Source organism: Branchiostoma lanceolatum, chromosome 1 (genome assembly GCF_035083965.1).
Source record: "Branchiostoma lanceolatum isolate klBraLanc5 chromosome 1, klBraLanc5.hap2, whole genome shotgun sequence".
NCBI lineage: Eukaryota > Metazoa > Chordata > Leptocardii > Amphioxiformes > Branchiostomatidae > Branchiostoma > Branchiostoma lanceolatum.
Genome location: NC_089722.1, coordinates 15,927,310 through 15,945,005, shown reverse-complemented (window position 1 = coordinate 15,945,005; position 17,696 = coordinate 15,927,310). Strand labels below are relative to the sequence as shown.

Genomic DNA, 17,696 nt, shown 5'->3' with positions numbered 1-17,696 from the left:
ACCACATTCGTATCCAACCACAAGATCTGCTGGTTTGATTTGCTACATCTTTAACACTCCCAGTACTAGTGAAAGTCTTTGAAGCGAACAGGATCCTTTTTCACAGTCAAGTTCTCCTTTGTCTAATCACACAAAGCTCAAACTCAAAGGACTTCCTAAAACCAACACCTGGTCCTTTCCCTTACTGTTTATTCACCACCCCCTCTGTATCTACTTGCCATTCTTTCACTGTGTATCTTTACTTGTCTCTTAATCCTCTGATCAAGGTCGTGACCCTTGACCTAGCATGTTGACCTCTGCAGGCGCTCTTTATTCAGGACCCTTTTCAAAACAGCAAGAGATTCTTATGCCAAACAAAAGGCTGCGTCAACAAGGAATAAGATGCCTACTTGTATTGTGCGTTTTTCACAGGCATGTCACCTGTGATCTGAGCTGATCCTCAGGTAAAACATGTGCATTACAAAGTGTACAAAGAATGATGTTGTCCAAAACGTCTGTCACATTGCATTGGCCTTGAAGAAGTGTCAGAAGAATAGGCTACTTGGAAGGTATTTATAAAATGGAAGAATGAAACCATCTCATACATACCTCATATCCTTCTCTCTCACCTTATACATCTCATTTATATAATTAACAATAACTATCAATGATAATAATCTTTATTGCATATTCATGGTCCTCACCATAATGCTGAATGATATATACCGTAATGTTACAATATATCAGTTTCTTTTTCTACACAAAGCACCTAAACATTCCAAGCTTTAACGTCACACAGTTCTAACTTTTAATGGAAAATAGTAAAAGGGCATGTCTTTACAAAAAATATCATACAAGTATCGCCAACTACACGGTTTCAACTTATTATGTCCAAGCTCATGTGCAGCCACATTTTGTCAGTCCACCCACCCAATTTAAACGCACACAACTTTGCAAAATGAAATGCCCCAGTGACGTCATCTGGAGAGTAGCCAGGGTACAACCTGTACTTCCTCACCCTTGGCTTGTCCTCTGCTATAGGTCAGGAGTAGTGACAGACAACAGACAGTCCAGAGACCTAGGACAACAAAACACTTCTCTCCCTTTCCTCTGTCTATCCTCCAAACTTCAACCATTTAATCCCTTTTAATCCCTTAATCACGGTCCTCATGATAATGTGTTTCACTTAATTAATCAAGGAAGAGGAAAATGCTAACGTTAATTCATTGATTCACTTCATTGTTCCAGTAGTACATGTAGTCTCTACCAGACTATTTGCTAGGGTTTCACTTGCAGGCTCCCAGATTGGACCCTCTGTGCGTAGCCGACTTCCTTAGCATACAATTCACTCTATTTGGCCAATTTCTACTACTTTCCCAGTGATCCACGGGGCCTGGTAGATTTTACAACACTGGAACCCTTGCAGTTGATTAACAACATGTACGTTGGCTGTGGCCTTGGCTGATCTGAACTGGAAATTCTATCTCAATTTTGTTGAAAGGTCACTGACTCATAGCACAGCAAACACTTACACAGCATCACGTTTGGGAAGACTATCGACGTTCTATGTGGAAACCAACACAATGTTACTTCTGAGGGAAGGCATTTTTATTGGAAAAAGTATAAAACGTTAAAAAGTAAACAGTGATACCCTGGCCTGTTCTGCTTTTCATCACTTCATGTTTTGTCATGCAAAATGACGTAGCAAGTGAACTCTTCACCCTCGAAGAACACAAGATGGTTCTGGGGAAACTCAGATCTGCATGCGCCAAACCAAACCTAACCTAACGGAACATTTCCTCTGGTTGCTATGGCAACAGCATCCTGTCAGCAAACAACAGAGGATACAGCTTGCCTACATAAACATTCACAGCTGTTGGAGGACTGGAAATACAGGGCATGACCCTTTCTATGACCCTGTACCCCTCCATACAGATTTCAGAACTATATTTAGGAGTGATGGTAAGTTGCATAATCATTTCAGCATGTGTCCCATAGGAATTGATCCCACTGAAGAGAATGATGGATGGGACTCTGAATAAGCAAGACAGCAGCAGAAAGGGACTGAGAGACGAACAGGACAAAGTAGAAGAAAGAAAAAGTTCTCTACTAAAGAACCCCAACATTATGCATCATGTGTTACTTCCCTTTGAAGCAGATATCCTTATCCAGGTCATACAGTATACAAAGAAATGGAAACAGTGGGACACTGCAATAGAGCATAATGTTTTCATTTCCTTTTCCTGAACTGATCTATATTCACAGTTGGATTCTGCTTGTAAGGAGTTGAAACATTTAGTACTGTTTGAAAAACCTATTGGGTCAAACAGAAAATCAAAACTGTCAATTTTCCATATAGATTGACAAATCTTTGTACGCCTTTGAACCCCAGTTACAAGCAAATTATTTACTTTTGCTGTGGGTTTTTTTAGCAGTAGAAGGGAAAAATCAGGTTTTCGCGGTGTTTTAAATTCGTGGTTGAAACAATAATGAGTACAGTAGTCATACAAGGGAGACTGCAAAAATAAAACAACTGGGAAAGTTCAACAATTTACAGTACCTAATAATGATTAGATATCAAGTGCTCATAGAAAAACATTCAATCTAGCTTCAAGCCATCTCAAATTCGCCAAATTCTCTATCACTTTGAGGAACACAACTAAAATTGTGGATGACCAAATGCATCTTTTTCTCCAGGATTTTTCTGTCTGCCTGACCTAGCAAAAATGTAATGAGACCTTGAAAGGCATTGGTGTTGCCTTACTCTGAACACTTACAAAAACATTCTAATCTCTCTCACTCTTCTACTTCAAGGACACGAAAATCCTTTAAAGATGTACTACTGGCACCCTCCTCCCGGCCATTCCAACCATGTTACTGTAAATGCATTAAAGTTTGTGTGGTTTTTATTTCGTGGTAGGGAGAAAATGGAGTGTTCGCGGTGGCTTTAAGTTCCTGTTTGAAACAATAGTAGCGCTACAGTCATTGTTGGGCAAAAAGTGCTCGGCGGTTTTGAGTTCGCACTGAAAGTTCACCGCGAAAACCCGCAAACATAAAACCACCGCAAACATTTCTGTATTTAGAGTAACTTCCAGCTGTGACCTGTGATGACCTGTCCCTGCAAGTCATCTATACACTCATCACAACTTCAGTAGGAGCACTTCCATTTCTCTTTTCCCTATAGAAAATATACAGATTCACCACAAAAGACACACTGTGTTCATCCCCTAGGAAAACAAAACAACACTGGTTGGTCAGCTGGGATGAAATGTGATGAGGGCAGTAAGATTATACTGGGGTTTTAATGGACTCATAAAATGACAGGATTATACAATGATGGAAGTTTGAAAGTAAATATCCTACCACTAAAACATCTGCTTCTGGTCATCCCAATGACATCAGGAATACAGAATACTGTAAATGCATTTAAGTTTGCATGTTTTTTATTTTGCGCTAAGGCGAAAATGGAGTGTTCGTGGTGGCTTTAAGTTCACGAGCACTATAGTTACATACCGCTACAGTATTGGACAAAAATGTTCGCGGTGAAACGTCGCCACGAAAACTGCGAACCTAAAACCACCACGAACATTTCTGTATTTACAGTACTTGGCATTTAGGTACATTGTAAGTATGACAGCACAAGTTTGCTTTCTAGTAGGTTACCAATGCTGGATATGTGAAAAAATAAGGGTGTATGTTGAAAATTATGAAAATCAATTTTGGTGTCGATATGAAAGATATATGTAGTTTTTGGCATCAAAATTCCTGTTCTGCCTCAGACACCCTAATTACCCTCCCCCGTCTGGAGTTTTGATTCAAGGACTTTTCCAATTCACTGCTTCACTTAGGCGCACTTTAGACCTACAATGTTATAAGGTCGTACGATCATCGTCGTAGGCGACGGTTTTCTTTAGACACACGGTCAGGAAATATCATGGGACCCCCGTGGCGCAGAATTCCATTGATGTGCGCGTGTGACTCAAAGTGAACTCAAATTCAAAATGGCGGGGGAACCGCTTGTTTTCGTCAAAAGATTAAGCTTTTACTGACTTTGCAACAACTGTTACCCTGCAGATGAGACGTTGAGAACAGTGCTCAACAAAGAAAGAGATTGAGGCTGGTACAGAGACGGACGGGATTTAACCCGAGTTCGTGGCCGCCGCCGGGGATGTCCCGGGGATCGAGGAATAGGGGCATACTAGAGAAGTAGCCACTGGTAGCAGGGCGTCGCGCCGGAATAACCGGTTTCGGATGAGAAAAATATGTTTCCATTGCTAACTGCATGCATATTACAAAGAAAACGATAGAAACTTTCCTTCCCGGACAGGAAACAGCACGCTGTAGGCTTATTAGCATATCACCCACTTCCGTCGCCGGCGACGATTCTTCTTTAGACGAGAAAAACACAGCCACAGGCCCCCCCGCTGAACGTCGTGCGACTGGGTCCGAGGTGGTCGCACGACATTTCGAGGATTTCCCGTTTATTGCCGTCGTACGATTGTTTTGAACGTCTTTAGACGGCCAAAAAATAACGTCGCCGGCGACGTCGCCCACGACGATGATCGCACGACTCTAAAATGTCGTAGGTGTAAAGAGGCCCTTATAATCAGTCCATTGTTGGTGATGATGTTGGGAAAGATATAAAAATTCTAGATATCAGAAACTTTAATCAATCTTGCATCAGAGATGACGAAACACAATGATATGAGCTAAGTAGACATTTTCAAACTCATGCCTTGTCCCTTCTTCTTTTCAAAATTATCTGTGTCTGACCAAGGAGGTTAAATGTATATTTAACCTCCTTGGTCTGACAGTCAGTATTGTGTATCAGGGTCGGATCTGTCCCGAGGCAACTCAACCAGGTGTCTTTGGATCTCTTCATGCAGACATACCTCACAATGGTCGACATTCCATCATTTAATAATGTGTCAGTGGGCTTACCAGTTACCGACCTATCAAGGTAACGCCTGCCCAGGGGCACAATCACTGACACAGCTGAGTTTGGCAGCATACAAAGGAACAAGATGGCAATTTTACTCTCCAAGCAGAGGAGTGGTTCCGGCTGGTTTTTGACGTGTTTTAGGCATTTTTTTGTCAGGCTGTCATGTTTGCTTTTTCTCTATAAACTATTTTTTGTCTCTATAAACATGACAAAGTAGAAAGCCCGACAAAAATGCCTAAAAAACACGTCAAAAAAACAGCCGGATCAACTCCTCTGCTTTAGCCTCCACCAGGCCCTCTTACGGGCGTATGAATAGTATAATTCGGCAGAAAAAGGAATAATTAGCCAGTAGAGTCAGACTCTACTGGCTAATTATTCCTTTTTATGCTGAATTATACGACTTTCAGTCCACAGTGAAGATCAGATTTCGCCCGTTTAGGAGCCTGCAAGTGAAACGCTGGCGTGGTTAGTCTGGTAGAGACTACCTCTGCTTGGAGGGCAGGCAGTTTGACAATAACCCTCTATCTTTTAAAGTTTATTTTACTCACATACCTCCTTTTGTCTACAACTGTTAGAGATGACTACTACTTTTTCTTTTATCTTGACCCCTACCCTGTCAAGTCAAGTTTATTTTACTTCAAAATGCTTGTTTGGCCACACGGCCGATGTTCAACAAGGTTGAAGTGCCTTTCTTTTTATATTCTTCAGAAAAATACACCTCCACTAAATACACACACTTCCTCTGCATACTTTTTCAGGAAATGTCGAGATGAGAAATATGAACTTTGGACAACCTGTACATGTTATTCTCCAGAATCACAGCATGAACAAGACACACAGTCGTCGACCAATTACAGAGAGATCAGCTAGCCAAGACTATCTAGAAGCAACTCAGCATCAAAATGTCACAGACTTGAACCGAATCCAAGTACAAGTCTACCTATTATATACCATTGGTGCCATGGGCTTCACAATAAATAACACACATGTCAGGACTGGCCCAAACATCTGGACCAGACTGGGAAACAATCTCCGCAAACGCATTCAACATTCCGGAAGAACTTGGACGTGACGAATAGGACAAACTTTTGGTGCAGAAACTCTGGAAAACACGTTCAGCAAATTGAAATTACAACCTTCAGCAACAGATAGAGGCGTAAAACCTCTTTACCACACGTGGCCTGGTTTTCCCAGGAACTTCACATGGCATACAGAATAGTGATGGTATAACCAGGCACGAGGGAACTTCTCTACCAGACTACACCAACTAATCCTTCAAACATGCTCAGCCATACCTGTACCATTCTCATTATCTTTGGCCCAAAAAACATGAATGTCTGGCCCTGTGAAAAGCTCTTCCGAAACAAAATGAAGAAGTCAACCTTTAGTATCATATCATAAAAGTTGCATCATTAAACTTAAGCTTTAATGCCTAACACAAATCTGCCGTACTGCCACATACACAAGGGATGATTGTAATCAAAGTTTACAGTTCACTGCAGTGGCCCTATAGAGGTGGCCCTATAGAGTAGCCTGGAATCCAAACCTATAGCTCCGGAGTCTGAGACTTGGGAGCTATAATAGGTTTGGATTCCAGGCTACCTATAGAGGTGCTGTACAGCAGAGAATTTGCACTCATGCCTTGTGATCATCAAGACTATTACTTAGGTAAAGGCATTGTAGTTGTATTCATGGATGATGATGGTTACTCCAGGATGGGGCTTTAATATCTTTCAGATGTGTTTTAAGACTGTCATAAAGCCTGTGGTGGTGTGTGTTCTGTCAAGTGGACATCATCCTTCACAAAACAGGCAGAGCCTGGAACTTAACAGGATTACACTCAGGCTATGCCATACCCTTACCTCAAAGTGAATGTAAGGATCTGTCTCATGCTCTGTGTTTTATGCTTGTTTTTGCAATATACAGCACTAGTATTGTACTTTTCTAATGATTCATTTCCTCCTACATATGCCAAAACCAGGCATAAAACATGGGAGAATGAGCCAGATGCAGAGATAACACATACCCATGTACATAAACCCTCCTACATACCTGGTGAAGTCGATGAAATGGAAATGTCTGTTGTAGAAGAAGGGAGGAGGTAACTTGTCCACGTATTGAACCAGGGCAATCTGGGTGAAGAAAAAAGAGAGATTAATAAAATAGTTATGACCAGTATGCAAACTCTTAGAAAGTCAAGTCAAGTTTATTGCACAACAATTGCATCAGGTACAATGTATGGCAAATGACATGGAATATTATCATACATGTTGTAAGGGATTGCATTCGTCATTTCGGATGGTGACATAAAGCCGGCGGCCCCGTGTATGAGGGAGCTTCAGGCATTAGCCTCAAACCTCTGCATGTAAAAGAACCCAACACACTTATCGAGAAGAGTAGGGGTGACCCGGTGTGCTTGGCCAAAAACGTGAGCCGTAGCGAAGCCGCATTACACTACCACTAGCTACTTGAAAAAGTATCATGCTTCACCTCAAATGAGGATGCCTTGAAACGAAAAAAATAACAACTACGGACTATTTACACTAGAAGTGTACTAATCTAATATCATTTACTCGATACATAAAATAATGGAAATGATACGTTTCACATTATGGCATGGCTTCTTTTTTTGAATTGCAAAGTAGATCTAAATCAGTTACAGCCAGGGACAATATAGTTTTTTAAAAAGTGTCCTTTTCATGATCATACCAATACTCGTATAGATATTCCTAAACCATTGCCACATGACAGCTAAAGAAAGCTTCTTCGGACACCAGAAGTTCTAACAAACCCTGCAGCATTCACTGAGCAGGAAATTCCATAAAGGCATCCTGAAATTCCAACCTTGGTAACTTGCAGCACAGATCCATGGGACAAAATAGTCAACTGTGATTTATGAACTTACTGTACACAGTTTATCTGCAACTTGATAGTCTGGACCTCAGTCCAATAATCAGTTACAGTGATGCTTGAGAATGATGAATTACTACATGTACTTGCTTCACATTTTTTTCACATCTATCCCTATGCAGGGATGGAAATATCTGGCTAGCCTCCTTCGCAGGCTTTTACATGTAGGGTGCTGGCATTTGGGGGTGGGGGGGGTGTGTAGGGTACTGCTGTTTCGCGATTTTGAACATGGGCCAGGTTCTTCTCCAATGCTTGGTAAACCATCTCCCCCGACATTAGAGAACCTAAAGAGTGAAAGCAGGAACCAGGATGTGTACGATGAAATCGCCAAGGGCCTGAAGGAACGTGGCTTCAACTGAACAGCAGTTCAGTGCCGATCGAAGTACAACTCTTGGTTAGCGTGCGGAAAAGTGAAAGTATTAGCTGTCAATAGGATATTTCGGCCGCATTTTGAAATAGTAAAATCTTGTTACGGCCGACAACTCGAGGTGCGGGATCACGACATACTTTGCATAATGTGCAAATTCGACGTAAACCGTTTTCAGCGCGGGTGCAAGTTTGCATCGCAGACGCAAACCGTTTCAATTCGGAATATCCGAAACAGTTTGATCCGTTTTATTTTTTAAATCATGAACGGGGCCTGAGTCTGCAAAGAAGGCTAGGAAATATCCACCTGCAACCTGCAATTTGTAGAAAGAGTTTCTAAATTCTAGGCAGTAGTAGACTGCTGGAAAAGATATCAGACAACAGGGAATTACATATTAAGCTCCTGACAGTGTTATCTTGAATCGTATAAGACAGAAATGTACCTGTAAAGCATTTCAAGCCCTGCGATGTCACAGGAAAATGAGTGATGTCCATTGGTTCAGACAAGAAATCCCAACCATATCTGCCCTGTGGATATCTATCATATCAGAAACACAGCCTTTCCTGTTTCCTGCTGCAGTTCCTTGGAAAAAGGACGTGTGACCTGATTTACTGGTAAGATCTCATGATTTTTTTTCATGCTTATCATGAAGGACCAGCCTTAGGTCTAGCCTGGTTTAGGTCACTCAAGGAGGTTTTATATACAGTTCAGGGTCACTGAAGTTCAGGGTAGTCCCCAGGGTAGAAATTTTCTAGATAAATCACAGACTATTGACTCTTTTGCCTATTCTCCAAGCAGAGGTTTCGGTCGAGTGGGGTAGGAGTGTCCAGGATTTTTTATGTCTCTCTCCCCTCAAGGACACTCCTACCCCACTCAACTGAAACTGACTTGGAGAATATCTTTTGCCCCCAATAGTAATAACAATATATGTGAGGTATTCAGGATATTTATATGTATAGGACACAAGTTTAAGCTTCTGGGCAGATAGCAGAAAGATTTCTAGTCATCATAAATCATGTGTAAATTTAGAGGCAAGGTCTCCAGGGGAGAGATATCATTGCATCTGTAATAGATTATTTCATGGACTGTTGACTCCCTGTGGCCATCCCCACAAAGTTTGCTAACAAACAAACATATATCTGTCTACAGAAGCTAAGGCCTAATTTATACAGAGTTTTTTCAGATATCTAAAAATCCGCCGACATCTGAGCCTTAGATATCTGGACGCATTTATACACACCGACAGGAAGTACCGCAGGACTCACGCAGCGCGCTGATTGCACTCGTGACCCTATTTAACCTTTTGCGTGCGTTTCAAAATGGCGGGAGAACCGCCTGTGTTTTTCGTCATGATGAATATGGTATTCTTTCTTTATCTGACTCGCGTGTGGCTAAACATGAGGCAGCAAGCAAGGGTTGAGCGTAAGAGGCGTTTGAGGTACCGAGGAAGACGACAGCGACCGGTCAGAATCAACGCTGCGTTCCTACTCGCTGCCCTTGTCGCGGCGGAGGGGGGAGGGCCGATCCACCGAACGATCTGGCATCACGAAAGAAGTCCGTCGTCCGTTTGGGAACAAATGGTCCTTGATGCTAAGAAGTTTTCCCGCTTTATCGCCCGCCAAATATGCAAACTAGCGTGAACCCCGACCTCCAGATGTCTACTACGCGACACATTCTGTTAAGACGTCCGGCTGGAGCGGCCGGGGACTCCCGCTGAGTTGTCGGGCGAATGCTTCAGAGTGGTCGGCTGAAATTTTCCCGACATCTAAAAAAACCCTCATTAAGACCATAAAATTCCTGTTTAGACACAGAAAAAAGCTGTCGCCTGGCAGATATCTGCAGTCCAGATATCTAGACAAGCTGTGTGTAAATTGGCCCTAATATAACAGTGGTGCAAAATCCCTGTGAGCCAGATCAAAGACCTGCCTGTTATTTTTCAGCGGTAACAGATGGTCAACAGATTTAATGGTTTAATCCACTGGCATAAAAGGACTTCTAATAGCTCAGTCAACAAAACCGATCTTCCACAGAGCCTTCTGACCCAAGTGTGACTTTTGACACAAGGACTACAAGTAAACAAACATGACAGGGGGTATGGGTTGGTTACTAAGCAAGTGGGGCCCGTGGAATAATCCCTAAATTTCGACAAACAAAATAAAAGTCCTTGGACTCCTTGCAACTCTTCGAGCATCTAATGTATCTATTCTGTACTTGTAGACATGTAACGGGGGCCGCCCGAACCTCGCACGCGCCCGAACATCGCACGGACTTTTTACTGATCTTATTTTGCATAAGTACGCCGTGTTTGTGTCCAATGACTATGCTGATAAGGAAGGTAAATAACCCAAGTTTATGCACATAATTGTCATTTACATTCAAAACATATGTGTACATATTCATTTCTTGTTTTGTAGAAAAGTAGTATTTTGACAATAATGATGGCAACGCTGAGTAGAGGGTCACTGCGTAGCTGGACGGCCCGGCACCTAAATATACGACCTGTGCCAAGCAGATACATAAGTCACACAGCTATCATACACATAAGAAAAATAATTTCATAAAACACTAAAAATGTGGGTCTTTAAGTGTTTGTTGAGAAGAAAACCAACCAAAGAAAAACAACGTAAATATTGCTGTCGTCTGACGACGTTGTTTTCCCGCCATTTTTTTGGACCGCGATGGTGGAGGGACGATTCAACGCACAGCTTTGTTACGCTCTAACATGTGATTGGTACCGTCTATGAAAAGGAAACTGAATACAGAGATGGCGAAGATGTTTCCCAATAAGTAGACGGAGTATTGTTGATGTAAGCGGTGTCGTTTTTTCGTAATGATTTCGTAAGTCGGGCCGCATTCAATACGTACGTCGGGCCGCGTAGTAGCCTATTTCCCGTGGGAACATGAGCTGGGATGCGCTAGATATAGCCCTTCTCACATGACGTTAGAAGTGCACACAGTCAAAATTTTCCGGTCAAAAGAAAGCTAGAATATAGCAGACTTCAAGCCTTATTTACATTTCCCTAACTTCATCACCAACTTCCGAAGAGAGCAAAATCACCAAAGCGTACTAAGTTAGGCACACTATCTGGCGTAGCACTAAATCAGAAGGTACATTCGTGAAAATGTCTCACAGCGTCTTCCGCATGTAACGCGGAGCATGAAGGGCCCATGAACAGTATGAATACATTTCTTGTCCAAGTATGGTCTTTAGATGAATGTGTTCAAAATTCATTCATTAAAACCTGACCACTCTCTGGCAACCAGCAATGGAGCGCCGTGAGTTCCAGCGCGTAAAAAAAACGTCCGATGGTTGGGCACCCCCCGTTAAGTAATACATCACAGGCAATATGATAGGTATTTGCACTCCAGAACACATTAAACGTTACACCGACGACACAGTACCATACCATAACTATGATGCATGCACCACAGCGAGACATTCATGTGTGTGTGTGAATTATTTCACGGTACCCTCGGTGCCAGTCAAGTTAAAAAAACTCATCAATAACAGTTCCTGCCAAATGTCACACCAACATAAACTGACCATCACATGCTGTAGGGAAAAATGATACCTTTTTGGTATAGATCTATTACTATTCTTCGCTACATTTATGAAATGATCTCATAACAGTTTCTGACCCCGGGCCTAAAAACTGATCTGGAAGGCACATAAATTTTCTACTTCTTCTTCATTGCACTCAGTTTAGCACTGGTAGCTGCACAACTGACCATACACCAGTGTCTGAGGATCTAATTCCAACATTCAAGTAAAAGAAAATAAAGTGGTTTTAGTACTTTAACTAACAAAGTAGCAGTATGATTTGAGCATCATCAAAGCCCCCTTCAAATCCACTTATTTACCTCGGAGTCCATGAAAAGTAGAGGCATAGTTTTTAGTCTGTTTGTCTGTGTGCGCGTGTGTCCGGTGCAATATCATAAGAACCTCTGGATGGATTGTGATGATATTTGGTAAGTGGGTAGGTGTTATGAACTTGACCGTCAAGGTCAATTTTGGGTCTGCTGGTGGCTGACCTTGGTACTGCATCAGAACTTCCTTTTTTGAATCTTTGGTCCTAGACATGTGCTGTGGTCTTGTTTTGCTGGAACTTCCCATAAACGGGGAGGGGCATCGCAGGCATCAAAAATAAACCCTGACATAAAGTTGATAGGACCAGGTCAGGTCTCTGCTGGCCATCACACATGTTTATGTGTCTCCATTCCTGGTAGAAATTAGAAGCAAATGTTGGTACAGTGAGGAATGTGAGATGGAAGACCTCAATGACTTTTAATGGGATAACTTTGCTATAGACCAGTTGGACAAACCCCCAGGCCACAATATATGAGCAAAGATGATGGTTACGTATGTCAGTAAATATAATAATAATAAGCATAGATCTAGGAGCGGTATATCCCATACTTTCTTTGGAATGGCAAAAACCTATTCAAATCATGACTGTGCACTGTTGTATGGGACTTGGTCCCAAAGGATAAATGAAAATCCCTTTTCGAGCTCTAGAGGAATTAGCCTTTCTCCATCCAGACCTAGCCTGAGTGTCATCCTGTTTCAGTTCCAGGCTCTGCCTTCACTAGCCTAGATGCCAGACCCCCAATCTCTAACTTATCTATCGTTTGGGGCCAACGATAGATATATCAGAGATTGGGGGTCTGGCATCCAGGCTATGCCTTCACAAGACAGAGCCTGGAACTGAACCAGGATGACACTCTAATTCAGACCTACCCACATTGAGAAATGAATACAATACAAACTTGATTTCCACTTTTTGGAATCCTAATATCTGCCTAAAGAAACAGCACTGCGGAAGTTTGAAATGATTATGTGGTAGCCCCTGAGAGATTGACAGGTGCGGTTGAGTGGTATAGTAAAAAAAATCTTTTTAAGTCCAACTTTTTGTTGTGTTGGGAGTTACAGTTAAAATCCTGCTGCAGAACTCTGTACCAAGTGTAATCAGAAGCTTGACTCATCTATTAGAGTATACAGGTGACACTTTGGATATGACATCAACATATCTTCTAGATATCTTTTCTATATCAACAAACAAATACTTCGCCAAAACCAATCCCAATGACACCACCTCCCAAATCTAGCCTTACGCATATGCAGCAGCTGAAAAAAGACAGACTTGCCACAACAAGAAGTACAAAATACCAGACAGTTCCTCCACTGTTGTTCCATCAACACTGCACACTGAGTGGTGGCAAATTTGGCCAGAATAGTAAACACTGACCATCTCATCTCAAGTGGACCTGGGGTGATACTGCCTGGTATCCAGTCTATCACACCCTCCCCTCAGCAGGCCCAACTCGCTCAGTACATAACCTCCCACATCGGCCCTGCTATTCCAACCCGGCATTCTGGCTTCTGGCGGCGTCACCACCACAGCTTTCAGCTAATTAGAGGCTTTCCACAAGCTCATCTTGTGCAAAACCATAAAGGTCGCCGGGAAGCTATCAGCCAATCAGGTTACATCTTACATCGCTACTTTGGGTTCAGAACAAAATAACGGCTGTTTGTGCCAAATAAGGCTAGCTCATTAATTATTTATGAGCAACTGTCAGTACCGTCGCCAGAAGCCAGAATGCTGGCTCGGAATAGCAGGACCAATGCGAGAGGTAACGTACCGACCCAGTTGGGCCTGCTGAGGAGGGTGGTCTATCGTGGACTGGGCAGACTCTCTTCAGGGCTGTAGGAACTCTCCACCGCTCTGGTCAACTGTGGCACTTGGTAGTCATTTTACGCAGTTGCAAGTTAATTGATGATATGAGGGCTAATAAACTCCAACCACATGAGTCTAAGTGCTATAGTTGACCCAGGCTCCTATACTGTAAATACATTAAGTTTGCATATGTTCGCGGTGGTTTTAAGTTCACGCTTGAGACAAAAGTAGACAAGAGGGTAGGAAGCCAAAAAAATTTGCGGTGGTTTTAAGTTCGCAGCGAAGAGCTTACCGTGAAAACCGCCAACATGAAACCAACGTGAACATTTCTGCATTTACAGTACATGTATCTCAGAAGAGAGACCATCCAATCCACCATAGACTGGGTACTAGGCTAGATGTGATAGGAAGGGATGGTATGTCTGCCTTTAGCAGTGCTGTAATAGGAACCCATCGTCAAGGACACAGAGTTGGAAACAGGGACATCTAATGGTCATTTGTGGAACAGACACTACATCATTTCATCCAAGCACAATACCCTTGACATAAAATGGGTCATTTCAAACTTACAAACATAGTTTTTCGTAAATTTCAAGTCATGAGGTTCACATTTGTTGGACGGACGGGTGACATTTTTTGTCCGTCCCAACAAGCAAATTTCCATCCTGGGATGGAGGTATGGGCCCTGGAGACAGCTTTGCTTCAGCCTGGTATTTATGTATGCATTGATGATTTATAGCCTATAGACAGATGATAACCAAGAGATATGATAAACAGGGATGAGATACTGAATACCATATGCATGCCACCCTTCTTGCTATCTTCTTCCCAAAGATAGATAATCACTTATCAATAACCTTTAAGTAAGTTGGATATCACCATCTAGCCTTGGCTCATCCCCTTAAAAGATATGGAAAAACCAATCATTCTGCAATCTAGACATCATAGTCTGTCATCATATCATTAGTGTACTCTCCAAGCAGAGGTTGAATGGGCAGATCGTCACCGTTTTATCATATGCCGTTTTTTTTGTCGCTAGCCCATTCCAACTCATTAGTGTACACATCCATCCAGTACGTGTAGATGTGATCACTGAATGACATTCTATGTACATCTGTGGTCAAGATTTCTTTATGATAAAAATGAAAGGGTAACTGAAGTGTTTATCTTCCAGTAGCATGTAAAATAACGTTGATGATTTAAAAATACAAAATTAAGGGGAAGGTTGGATGGATTTGTTATAACGTTACTTGGAATGGTAGAATAAAAGGCTGGGTTTACACACAAGTTTTGGGGCTGACTCAGGACTGTGCAAGGAGAACCCTACGCTACTCAAGTAGCGTTTTCTAGAAGGAAAACTCCACTTGAGCAGCCCAAAGCTCCTCACACAGAGCCCTGAGTCAAATATAAAAGTGGGAGACAAAAGTTTTTGACTGCCATCTACTGACATGCAAAAAATACAACAGCCATACATGTACATATTCGTCTTTCTATTTTTCTTCAAATTCTTGTATCTCTGTGCCTAAGATACCAATTAGGTGCAAATAAGAAGTCTTTACATCTACTTTCGCAGTACTCGCTCTGACAGAACTGTTATATTCTAACCTTTATATAAATGCCAATGTACCAGACTAGCAGCAGAGACATGGGCTAACAGACACAACAGAAATACTTGATAAGAAGAAGGAAAGTAAGCCAAAAGAAAGTAGTTGTCGTTGGGTGGTCCCTAAATTCATTATCTAGTTGAAGTTTAAATTGGTCGCCCTGCAAGATATCTTACTACCATTTTCACTAATTGAAACCTGAGAGTTTGCAGCATATGAAAACTTGCCAAAAGCAAGACCTTTAAAGTTTAGGTTGTAAATTTCTCCATCCTTCACTTTTTGAAATTATTGCAGAAATTTGCAGATGGAGTAACAGTTCATTACACTATGGTTGCAAATATCTACAAGACGTTAAATGGGAGAAACTTGTATGATCCAGAAAAGATGGCCTTAACTTGATCCCCCCAAATAGATATTTGTTAGAACTCGACTTGGGGGCCATAGCAAGATGTTACGATTCAAAAACGCAGCCGAAAATCCGATCGACAGCTAAAAACTTTCACTCTTTCCCGCATACCTGGATGTACAACGTCATAAACATCAATGTGAACCGGTTCCGTGAGGCTTTTGCGTTCATGACAATTCCGCAAAACCGTTTTATTCTGAACCGTCATAGACTACCTCGTGAGGAGGTTCAGAGTAAAACGGAACAAACCGTTATGGAGCGTTCATGTTCACAAGTAAAACGGTTTACTTTGCTGAAACAGTTTGAACCGCTTTACTTTTTCAATCTTGAAAGGGGCCTAAGACAATTACGGTAAGTACAGCTGCTAGAGTATAGATTTCATTCAAAGAAACAACTTTCTCTGGAAGTTCTCAACTTCGACACCTTTGCAGCCCACCGTGCTCTTAGACCCCCTCAGGCACTCCAAGGCTGCGGAGTGACCTTGCTCTGTGACCTCTCTCCCAAACCTCTCCAGATACGGAGCCAAACTTGACACCAAATGTTGACAAATTTCAGCAAGAAACAGTTGCCTAGTATAAATCATGGTACTCCTTTGTGACATAGGTTAGAGCCTGTCAATTTGGTGAGGTTGTGCAGTTTGCAATCTTTTTAGGAAAGGATCCTTTAGGCCACACCATCTCAATTTTATGGATGACGTCCACGCGCATTGATTTTCGCCTGTTCTCGAAAAAGAAAATCACCTCCCCCGAGACTCCACGGAACTTAGATTGCCACAAAAGGCCATCATCGTGCTGGCTTGTCCCAAGGAGGTTAACCTCCTTGCTTGTCCTAAATGTTGTTGTGTACTACCACAAAATACATCAGCATCAAATTTCACAAGAAAACTTGGGTCGTTCTTGTCTATGTTGAACACCAATCACTAATCAGCTGAGTCTGCTATGATGAACAGACAAGTCAACCTACATGTAGTTCCTACAAATAAAGACTTATGTTGTTTGTTTGATACACTGTGTTCTGTGGTTCAAATCGCAATACCATCTTTGTGAATTGCAGTTCTGTGATTAAGCAGCATTTGTTTTTTGCTGGATTTTTCTTTTTTTCGCCTGCGCCCATTAGTTTTGGGGTCTGCAGAGGACGTCATCCATAAAATTAACTTGGTGTAGCCTTAGATGCTGAAGATTTGGCTAAAATTGTTATCCAAGATGTGCATCTTGATAGCATATGAATACTGAAACCTATTTGCAAACTTGAACCTACTTATTATTCGCCACACTATTTGGTAGATATATCTTCCATACTCTACACAACTGTAGGGTTAGATCCATGAAGTTCTCATCAAGAAGAAGCTGACTGTGTAATTTCTGTGGGAACCTGCATGATAGAAAATACCCTGCAATTTCTGTCACAACCTCCTGCAAACTAAGTTAATCTTTGAGACAGCGGGAACCAAATAGTTGCCAATCATCCAGGGTGAAAACTACACTGTCTCAATCTTTGTCCTAATGGTACAATAGATAACTAGGTTAGAGAGAATCTAAATTCTCTTTTCAACACAATGCATTGCTAAGTGACATTAAGGTCTCATGCCTGAATTACGCCGCGTGTAGATGCCAAAAGAGTGCGGGCTAAAAAAATAATTGGGCCCCAAAGTCAGGTGTTTAAGTCGATGATAATTTGCCTTTGATCGATCCCACCTGATATAATAAGCATTTGAGATTAAAGCTTGTTCATCTCTGACAGGATAAGGCAGGAAAGTTTCGTCATCCAAGCGATTATCGGACGTACACACTATTTTGACCTGAGTACTGCGGTC

General features: G+C 41.9%; 1 protein-coding gene across 3 annotated transcripts in view; it reads right to left on the bottom strand.

The window, feature by feature from the left end:
- LOC136437418 (uronyl 2-sulfotransferase-like) overlaps window positions 1-17,696 on the bottom strand; it is a 48,421-nt gene that overhangs the window by 16,682 nt on the left and 14,043 nt on the right. For all 3 annotated transcript variants that reach the window (XM_066432029.1, XM_066432037.1, XM_066432042.1), the window contains one exon: window positions 6,974-7,053. In XM_066432029.1, coding sequence (XP_066288126.1) covers window positions 6,974-7,053 — 80 coding nt within the window. The remainder of the gene's footprint in view (window positions 1-6,973; window positions 7,054-17,696) is intronic.